The sequence below is a fragment of the Akebia trifoliata genome, chromosome 3, assembly GCF_017979445.1.
Source record: "Akebia trifoliata isolate Shusen 1 chromosome 3, ASM1797944v1, whole genome shotgun sequence".
In the NCBI taxonomy this organism is placed as follows: domain Eukaryota; kingdom Viridiplantae; phylum Streptophyta; class Magnoliopsida; order Ranunculales; family Lardizabalaceae; genus Akebia; species Akebia trifoliata.
The window spans coordinates 50,695,412-50,705,601 of record NC_141377.1 but is presented as its reverse complement, the minus strand read 5'-3'; the positions used below and the strand labels follow the sequence as shown (position 1 = coordinate 50,705,601).

The 10,190-nt window shown below is 31.4% G+C and overlaps 1 protein-coding gene across 8 annotated transcripts; it reads right to left on the bottom strand.

Annotated features, from left to right (window-relative positions):
• Positions 1-463: 463 nt before the first annotated feature.
• Positions 464-6,314, bottom strand: LOC147407752 (protein PIN-LIKES 3-like). 8 transcript variants are annotated; one of them, XM_086436492.1, is made up of 13 exons: positions 6,014-6,314; positions 5,759-5,807; positions 5,550-5,641; positions 4,306-4,483; positions 3,919-4,011; positions 3,707-3,831; positions 3,417-3,538; positions 2,279-2,518; positions 1,520-1,612; positions 1,309-1,409; positions 1,049-1,101; positions 776-961; positions 464-661 (listed from the first exon to the last, which is right to left on the bottom strand). In XM_086436492.1, the coding sequence occupies exons 4-13, from the start codon at positions 4,326-4,328 to the stop codon at positions 537-539; spliced, it is 1,161 nt and encodes a 386-aa protein (XP_086292618.1). In that variant the 5' UTR covers positions 4,329-4,483; positions 5,550-5,641; positions 5,759-5,807; positions 6,014-6,314; the 3' UTR covers positions 464-536. The 8 variants fall into 8 exon arrangements, with proteins under 8 accessions (XP_086292618.1, XP_086292612.1, XP_086292616.1 ...); XM_086436486.1 differs by having other exon boundaries at positions 3,919-3,998; XM_086436490.1 differs by having other exon boundaries at positions 3,919-3,998; positions 4,306-4,460.
• Between the last annotated feature and the right edge of the window lie 3,876 nt (positions 6,315-10,190).

Genomic DNA, 10,190 nt, shown 5'->3' with positions numbered 1-10,190 from the left:
CCATTTTCTCCATTAAGTAATCTTTCTCAATCTTCTTTACTATAAAAACATCATAAGAGATGTATTTTTAACATCTGTGTACTATTTTTCTATGAATATAAGAGATCTAGGATTTAGTTTCATGAAACTTCAAGTAAATAGACGTTTATAAAGGGTTTACAGTACATCCATTACGTTTTATTTGTCATTTTGATGAAAATATTGTGTAAGAATGACACAATTGCAAAAACTTAGTTATAATGTCAAACTCAACAAAAAAAAATTTCAAAACCATTGAGTTCAACAATAATTTAAATTTAAAAAAATAAAAAATAAAAAAATCATCGAGTTCAACAATAAATATTCAAACTCGGCATTATTTGCTTGAAATACTTCACGTCCGGCAACAACAAAGTTTTGATAAATCTATCAACAGATAGAGCATTATCTTCCTTGATATACCATACCCATAGAAAACCCGGTATCACCATAAGATGCCATATGCCATGTCAATGGTTACACTGGGCGAACCCGAGATATGGTTTAAAGAAATACAATCAAGACACTAGCCACATGAAAAGGGTAGACCAAAGAGTTAAGGAAACTGAAGCCAACGCGTAGGTCCATAGCATAATAACAGAATATTCACTCTCACCTGCACCAAACAGTTGGGTAATTGTGCCTGCCAATTTCACGAAAAAACTTCAATTAGAAACAACAACAATGGATATAATTACAGTATTAACTCCACTGACCATTTGCATCTTTAACAAGAACGTTGGTCGGTCATTCATACCTATGTTCAATGCAGGTGGAACAGCAAATTGAAGCATTAGAACGAACTGATACAATGGATCCGAGTCAATCAAACCAAAATTGATCACCCCCTTAACAACGACAATGCCTACAAGAGGTAGGAGAATATATCGAATTACTACAACCCCAATAACTATTGATATTTGAATTCCCGACCCTTCTAAACCTGAAAAGAGCAACAATTATCTATCAGGAACTTGTTTTTGGCCAATGCAATTTTATGGGAGAGAGATCAACATGGATCAGCTATTACCCTTCATAAGGTTTCCTCCAACTAGCAGTGTTAGAATTGGAATAGATCCGTCACTGTGGGCCATAATACAAAAGACAATTAAAGGAAAGTGTGTCGAATATGAATTTATGTAAAAAATGGAAGCAATAACCCAATAGTTACAAATATATTTCCACTAAGGTTCTGTAAGATAACATTAGGTGTACGTATGGATTCACCTTCATATAAAATGTTGGCATGCCTTATATTACAATTATGTGATAAGTTAGAAAATCACATACCCAAGCAAAGAAGCAGAATCTTGGATCACACGAAGATGAGCACTTTCACCAATCATCAATTTTCGTATTTGAGGGACAACACCGACAACAAATCCAATAATCTAAACAAGAAAATAGATAGTAGTTTTAGTCTAGGGATCAGTCAAAAAGGAATATTCGCGTCAGATTAGAACAATTCCTGCTTTAGAAAAGAGTTATAAAAAGAGCATACCGCTCCTATACTCGAAGGTGCAAGCAATCTCTTCAAGTTGACCTTTCCTGCAATTATCTTTAGATGATGTTTCAACTTAACTGAAATTGGCACCTGACATAAAAAATTGTAGTCAATCTGTCTCAAACCACTCTCATCAATTGAAGTATATGTGTGCCTAGGTATGTAAGTTAACGAATAATATATGCCAGACCCCATATCACATCCATGATAGTGCAATTGGCATTACTGACATAAATTAAATTGTGAATCCTGTTTTTCTGTAATCCATCGAGTGCAATACAGCAAAGCTAACTAGAAAATTCAAAACATGGCAATAAGACAGGTGAAGCCCGTGCTCTACACATAACAAGCACAAGAAGGGTTTCTATAGACCATAAATCAATTCCACCAAAGATTGATCTATCTAGATAGAAAAGCTATTTGATATTAACCTTCTTATGGACCACACTTCGCCGATATGTTCTGGTCATTCAAGTTAAAAAAGATTAATATAATTTGTACATTTATGATCTTCCAATCAGGACAGTCATCTGTCCTGGGAGACTATAGTAGACCTACAGCATGTTTGGTCCTGACTGGCCCCGCATGTGTACTATGTTTATAGTGCCACCATTTACTAATCCCAACATCGGTTCCTATTATTAGTATTTCGAGAAAATTAATCAATTTTATGATGCATTAAATTGAAATGATCATATTTCGATGCAACCACAAATAGAGAGAGAATAGTTGTAGTTAAGTGAACCAGGGAACCACCTCCACTCTTTCACGGGATCTACTGATAGGCAATGGAAATTGATCTGGATAATCGTTGGAGATTGAGCAATTTTTTGATGTAAGTAGTGCTTCCGTGCAGCTCTCGTGAAATAGTTTTGAGTTTTCTCCAGAAAACTTCACACTATCAGAAGAGACATTTTCTTCGACTTCATTAACCCTCGTAGTAGAAGATATCCGCACAATATTGTACACGTAAGACCACAGATAAATGGCCCCAATCTGAATAGGCAACAAACACATATCAAGTCGAGTCCTCCATTCTCCATAGTCCGGTGTGGTTAGATCATCTAATAAAATCTAATTAACATAATTCATGCATGTAGCCCACCGAAGCCTTGAACCAAACAGTTAAGTCGAAGGGCTACCTATAATTGGCTATGTCATTGGCAAAGAATAATACCGCCAACCTTAATTATATGTCAAAAGAACTAAAATGTAATACAAACCAATGTGCCACCAATTCATAGTATACATAATTCTTTTTTTGTTTTAGGTTTTCTTAATATGCTACTCATACGAATATCTTATATATATATAGGGTCAGGTTCGGCAGCCAACATTAGGAAGCCAAAATTTGTCCTATATGGGTTAAAAGTTTTGGATTTGGCTGATTTTTTGTGAGGATGATCTCTACGGAGAGGAGAACATCCTCACAAAAAATCAGCCTATTCTAAAACTTCTAACCCCATCAAAAGTGATTTACAAATTAACGATAAAAATCAACTGTCCACAATTCTTCAAATTGTAAACCACTTTTGATGTGGTTAGAAGCTTCAGAATGGACAAATTTTTTGTGAGGATGATCTCCTCACCATATAGATCATCCTCACAAAAAATTAGCCCAATCCGAAACTTTTAACCCATTTAAGACAAATTTTGACTCCCACGTTGGCTCCCTAACGTTTGCTAAGCACATTTTATATAGTCTAGTGAACTTGTACCAATATTTACACCAATCTAGTTGCCAAAAGGACCTCTGAAAATCATTGTAAATATCGATTAACAAGTTGCACAAACATCTTATACTTCATATTAAGCACATATGGTAATCATACTAGTCACCCATGATTACTTTTGGATTTCTTAGAATCGGGATAAGCTAATTCAAAAATCATACCGCCATAGAAAGTGAGGCATAAGACATTGCATATGTATGGCAGACACCTCGATCTCCAAATGGACTGCCTTTCTCTTTACAAACTGCCGGGACGATAATGAGAAGCATACTCCCCATATTTCCTGTTTGCATCAAACCCCTAAAATATACTGAACACTCCCTACTTTTTTCCAAAAACATGATACATGAAACATCTTGACCTTGGTCAAATCAACATGAACCATCAGAAAATATAAACGAACAAGCATACTTCAGTCCTTTAGATAAATATTATTAAGCTATATATTTACCTGCAGCACAGCAACCCACAATCAGGCCCCTCAGATTTGCAGGAGGTCTTGTAATTTGGATAACAATCCATCCAAAAGCTGAACCGATAATATATGTGATGAGGATATTCAATGGCATGAACCACCTACACATGAGACAACTCAAAGTTCACTCGATATTCTAAGTTGCACCACAATTTCAATAGAAATTATAGGGATATAAAGAAACTCACAATGTAATCAAGCTTTCAAGTGTTATTGTTTTAGCCAAGTTGGTAGCTATGAGAGGTGGATTAAGCACGTAAAACACAACCTGTTTACAAACACTGTGTTCAATTGTTACATCTATAGACTTAAAGAATTGAATCTATAAAGCCACAGAAGTAATAAAAAAACAAAAACTAATAGAAATGGCATGTTTCCTAGGATTTTTGTGTCCAACTCACGTCTGAGTCTAACATGGAAACACATGCATCCATTTTCGGTCTCGTTGACGAAAAAACAACATTAAAAATTAATGTATTTTTTAGCTATGTAGACATCAGGATTGATGGAAAGATAACAATATATAAAAGAAAATGGATTACATATAAAAATTGCGGGAACTAACCATGACTTACATTATTAAAATGCTTCCTCGCATCTTCCCCTAAAAGATTTACACGATCTATAGCAAGAAATGCCCCAACAGCAGTCAACAAAAGAAATTTCAGAACTGGTATCGACGACGCAACAAAAAGATCCAGAAGGCCCATATGGAATATTTCTTATAAATCTGCAAATGTTCGTCCACCAGACCTATATGAGAACTTCAGATAAGTGTCTTCCCATGAAATACATCAAGTAATAAGTTTAAAACCAAAAAGAAGATACCATTACAACATACCTTCATTTATTCAAACTGTACTTTCTTATTAGAATTAAAAAGAAAAATGTGATATGTATTTGACATTGCAGGAGAACAAAATTGATTAGAAAAAATGAGTTGTGGGTAGAAATAATTGTTAGTTTCATTAATTCTGGTTGATAGAAAAAGGAAACTACAATAGAAAAATAAATAAATACAAGGTGAAAGGGAAAAACAGAGTTCCACAATCCAATTCATAGAAACATTTGAATCGAGTCCAATCACAATTTTTCAGAACCACGGAAATCATCAGTGACTCCTAAAAAAACCAATAAAATCAATCACAGTCGTCTGATCAAAAGACTCATCGTATCGGATATCAAACATCAAACCATTTAAAAGGAAAATGTTGTGTAATCCCCTAGACACTACATTAAAAGGAAATATGAAAAGCCAAAAATACAGAAGTTGATGTAGGACAAGTGACAGAAGATTCCATGGAGCGCTTGGATTGCCAAAAGTCCAAGCAACAAAGGCCTAAACGCACTAGTAGAAATCATGGACCCCGGCTTCACCATGGACTTTTCACTTTTGGGCCTAATTCCTTCGTTTACACCCTTTTCTAGGCAATTTTGTCGTTTTAGGAATGTTTTATTTTGTCAATAACTTTATTTATAGAAGTCAAAATCACGCACCATCAATTCTGCCTTACTATCTAGGTACTAGTAATATTTATTTTCATTCTTAGGTTGAATTTACTATTTTTAATCATTTTTCCTACGTTAGTTATCTTCGCATTTTCCTATAAATAGTATTGTAATGGCAAAACAAAGATATCTTTGATTTAATAAAATTTCTTTAGAGAGTCTATTTCTTGGTGGATTTCAATTTTTCTCATTGGATATTGACGTTGATCATATCCTTTCTTAGATTCACCTTGCATCAGAACTCTAAAGAACAAACAATTCTTCCCCATTCCTTCAAAAATGCGGTTTCAAGTTTCAGATTCAAGCTTACCAACAATATTGAAATTCCAAAGAAGTACAGAAAGCTCCCACCTTCACCGAAGAACATAATTCAAATTAACTTCTTCCTCAGCAGATTTTACACTTGAAGGGGAAAAATCATAACAGGAAGCCAATTAGTTTGAAAGACAACAACTTGTTCAAATAATCAAACAAGTTCAAATCAAATTGAGTGCTCTAAAGTGAGGGGGGGAAAATTACATTTACAACAGGATCATCGTTAAATCGAAATGGGTCTCCACTAATATCTCTGAGAACAAAAATTCAAGTTTGTAAAATAAAATAAGAAAACAGGACATTACAGGGTTCTCTCCAACTATAAATAATAATAAAAATTCAAACTTGCCTACTATTCTTATTTTCTACGAAAGCACGCAATGAGATAAATAAATATATATAAAAAAGAACAGAAATTGTTGAAGAATTAATGATTTTATAGAAATAACAAAAGCTCACCAACTCTTTAAGAGAATCTCAAAAGCTTCCTTCCTTTTTCTCTTCTCTGCCCAAACATCATAGAAAGAAAATAATTAAGCTTTTATCCATGCAAAAGTTCACTGAGTTTAAAAGAAACTCAAGAAATCGAAATGGGTTTCCTCCATTACAGATTACTGAGACGGACTGAAGCTTTCATTTCATGGATACTGTGTTTTAAATGAAATAAACCTCAGAACAAAAACTTTAGATCTAATTTATAAGACTAGGCATAGAGATATGAGACCATATTTATGCTATTTCTCTTAAACTGACACGAAGAAAGGCACGTAGAGTAGAAATATAGGGAATGGATCGATCCTCTATGCTGTTAGTAATGCTCACCATAAGCAACCACGTCATGGTGGGCCTTCTTGACCTCGTTGCACTTGCCGCCCCCTCTCTTGTACAAATGTAGCCTTCAATTAAATCAAATTCTAAATGAGAGCTGCTATTGACACCCAACTTTTACTTATCATATCTTAATTTCTTAAAGTAAAATGCTAATGTCCAAGATCTCACTTGGAATTAACATTGTTCAACACTTTATTTTTTAATAATATTATTATTCATCTTGTTTTTTTTAGTGAAAATAAATTGAAGTATGATATTTTTTACAAGATAAATACTTGTTTGCATTGATTGTCGAATTATTTATTGCAACAAGACATTTAATTTTAAAAATTAAATGTTCAGCATTTATTATGAAAAAGATAAATATTAATTAAATAAATAAGTATTCATAATATAAAAAAATTAATATACCATTATCTTTTTTATTAAATGATAAAATAGATGGAAATATGGAAAAATTATAAAAAAATTTTAAAAAAAAATTATTTATCAAAAAAAAATCTAAGTTTTAAAAAATTTGAAAAAAATATACAAAACCGATCATTCAAAGACCGATTTTTCTCTCTCTTCACTTTTCTATCATATTTTTCTCTCCTCAACATTTAAAAAAAATTGAATTTTTTTTTAAATACCGATCATTCAAAAATCGATTTTTCTCTCTCTTCACTTTTCTATCATCTTTCTCTCTCCTCAACATTTAAAAAAAAATTAATTTTTTTTAAATACCGATCATTCAAAGATTGATTGTTTTCTCTCTTCACTTTTCTATCATCTTCTCTCTCCTCGACATTAAAAAAAATCAATTTTTTTTTAAATATCAATCATTCAAAAATCGATTTTTCTCTCTTCTTTCTCTCTCATCAACATTTTAAAAAAATGAAATAATACATAAATATTTCCAAACTTCTATACTACTCTAACAACAAATTTGCTATTATTGCTCTTGACTTTTGTGTTGTAATCTCAACATAATTTTTTTACACCACTAATTGGTTTAAAAGGTATCTTATTTTTTTTCTAAAGAAAGCTTTTGAAAATATAGTCCCACATTAGATGATTACAAGAGTGCTTGGATTATCTTTCTTTCTTTTCTTTTTGTCTGTTTTAAAACGTCCATATAAAGACCCAAACACTTCAATTCATGATTTGCACATGCCTTACCTAAAATTAGTTCTATATCGATTTAATTATCTTCTCTAATCACATTTGTATATAAACATTAATAATATATCTAATTATCTATAACATATTTTATAACTCAATCAATTAATTTTATAACTCAACACTACATGTGCAAGAAATTACAAAAAACTATGTGTTTTGTCAAAATTACTAAACTATGTGAGGTTAAATTATAATGACGCATTAATATTTTTTTGTGGGTGATGATAGGAGGATTTATTTTAAAATAGGATCATTAAACATGACATTCATGTGGACCCAATAAGATCAAGATCATCTTATCATGAGATCAAGATATTATGATTAAAGTCCACAAATATGCAAACACAATCAATTAATTTTATAACTCAACAGTACATGTGCAAGAAATTACAAAAAACTATGTGTTTTGCCAAAATTACTAAACTATATGAGGTTAATATTACAATGATGCATTAATATTTTTTTGTGGGTAATGATAAGAAAATTTATTCTAACATAGGATCATCAAACATGACATTCATGTGGACCCAATAAGATCTTGATCTCATGATAAGATGATCTTGATCTTATCTTGAAATCAAGATCTTGAGATGTAAAATAATAATAAAAAAAATTTGATTTACCTTAGTGAGTGAAGAAGTTGAAGAAGAAGATGAAGAATTAAAAAAAAAATTATTCTTTTGAAGAGAAGAGAGAGAAATAAAGGGTAAAAAGTAGATGAGAGAGTAAATAGAGTTGTTAAAATTAGATGAGAAAATAAAGTTGTGTTGTTGAAATTGAGTAAATTTCGTTGTTGAAATTAAGTAAATTTCATTGTTAAAATCGAGGAGGAAAAGAGAAGTGAAGAAAAAGAAAAATCGATCTTTGAATGATCGGTATTTAAAAAAATTTTGATTTTTTTTTTAAATGTTGAGGAGAGAGAAAGATGATAAAAAAGTGAAGAAAGAGAAAAATCGATCTTTGAATGACCGGTATTTAAAAAAAATTGATTTTTTTTAAATGTTGAGGAAAGAGAAAGATGATAGAAAAGTGAAAAGAGAAAAATTGATCTTTAAATGACCGGTATTTTTAAAAAATTCAATTTTTTTTTTAAATATTGAGGAGAGAGAAAGATGATAGAAAAGTGAAGAGAGAGAAAAATCGGTATTTGAATGACCGAATTTATATCTTTTTTCTAATTTTTTAAAAATTAGATTATTTTTTATAAATAATTTTTTTTTTTCATAATTTTCCCTAAAAATATTATTAAGAAGAAAAAAATATTGGAGAATACGAATGTCCCCATGAAATGTTGGACGTTAGCAATCCCTTTCTTAAATTATTTATCATGCCCTAATTAAAAATTAAAACATTACAAAGGTTTTCTCAAATTATAATCTCAACCTTACTGAACATTATAACGCTCGTTCAAACAATTTATGTAGTTATTTACAATTATGGTTAGGCTTAAATAAAATTTAAGTGATTGTTATTGGCATCCCAACCTTTATTTATTCTCAATCATTCACTTATTTTCTTTACTTTAATTGAGGTGTAATAAATAAAAAATCCGGAATGCCAATACCAACTCTCTTTTAAAATCTCGACGTAGGATGGGGAGCATGTGCAGTGGGGACCACTCTTCACTTCTTCTTTCTCTTCTTTTTATTTACTCAAAGAAATGGTTACACTCCAAATCAAAATATTGAATTCCACGTTGGAAGATATTGAATTTGTTTATCCTTTTATCACTTGATCATCTATTCTACAATTACAATAAAGGGAACTAATCTTTTATATGTTAGTCTTAGGCGATCGCTTCAGTTGTTTGTAATAATTTTTAAGTCATTTAGAATATTGGTCATGCTCGTAAATTTTAAATATTTTGAATCAGGACTTGTGGGCAAGGGTACTGGAGATAGTAAGGAGCCAATAGAGGCCATATTGCCCCAACAGAACTTTGAGATACCTTTATATTTTCAACTAATTACATGCCCCCACTCCCCATTTTTTCCACCCCCTCACCTTCCTCCAATTTTATCCTCTCCCCCCTGTCCCTTCAATCTTTTGAAGATGACATTGCCTCATGACAGGACCTACTCTTTCATGGTAGTATTGGAAATGATCTAAAATATCTTTTTCTTTAATTTCTAACCAAAAATCTAAATAATTTGCTCCCAATACGCCCTTATTTGTGTCTCTATGTATTTTTGATAAAAATGAATAATTTTGCATGATTAAAAAAAATAGTGAATTTTTCATTGTTAGATTAATTATAGAAAAGATTTTGCAGCTTGAATAACTAATTCTGCTCTAAAACAACAAAATAGGGGAAAAAAAACGAATTTACCCTTCCAGAAAGGAGGGGAAAAAAGACGAATTCACTACTTTCGAACATGGTACAACAATGATTTCACCAACAAATTATCTTCTGAAACAAAATAAGAAGCGAAATAAGCAACAAATTCAACAATTGAAAATGAACAGAGTAACAAATTCACCTCTTGAAAATAAATCAAGTTGCGGCTTTGCTCATTTCTAAAGCAACAAAAAAAAAAAAAAAATCAAATCAGCATCAATGGTATTGATAGAACAATGTACAAATTTGAATTATGAGAGTTCCATTGGCACATTATTATGAATTTGTACATCATTTTTCATA

Bases quoted from the DNA above. Each gene is read 5' to 3' on its own strand.
- LOC147407752 (XM_086436486.1), bottom strand. From the start codon at position 4,440: ATGGGCCTTCTGGATCTTTTTGTTGCGTCGTCGATACCAGTTCTGAAA. The intron at 3,832-3,918 runs GTGAGTTTCTTT...TCTCATGTGTAG, and splicing joins CTTGAAAGCTTGATTACATT to GTGGTTCATGCCATTGAATA. The intron at 1,613-2,278 runs GTGGTTCCCTGG...TTTTTATGTCAG, and splicing joins GATCCCGTGAAAGAGTGGAG to GTGCCAATTTCAGTTAAGTT.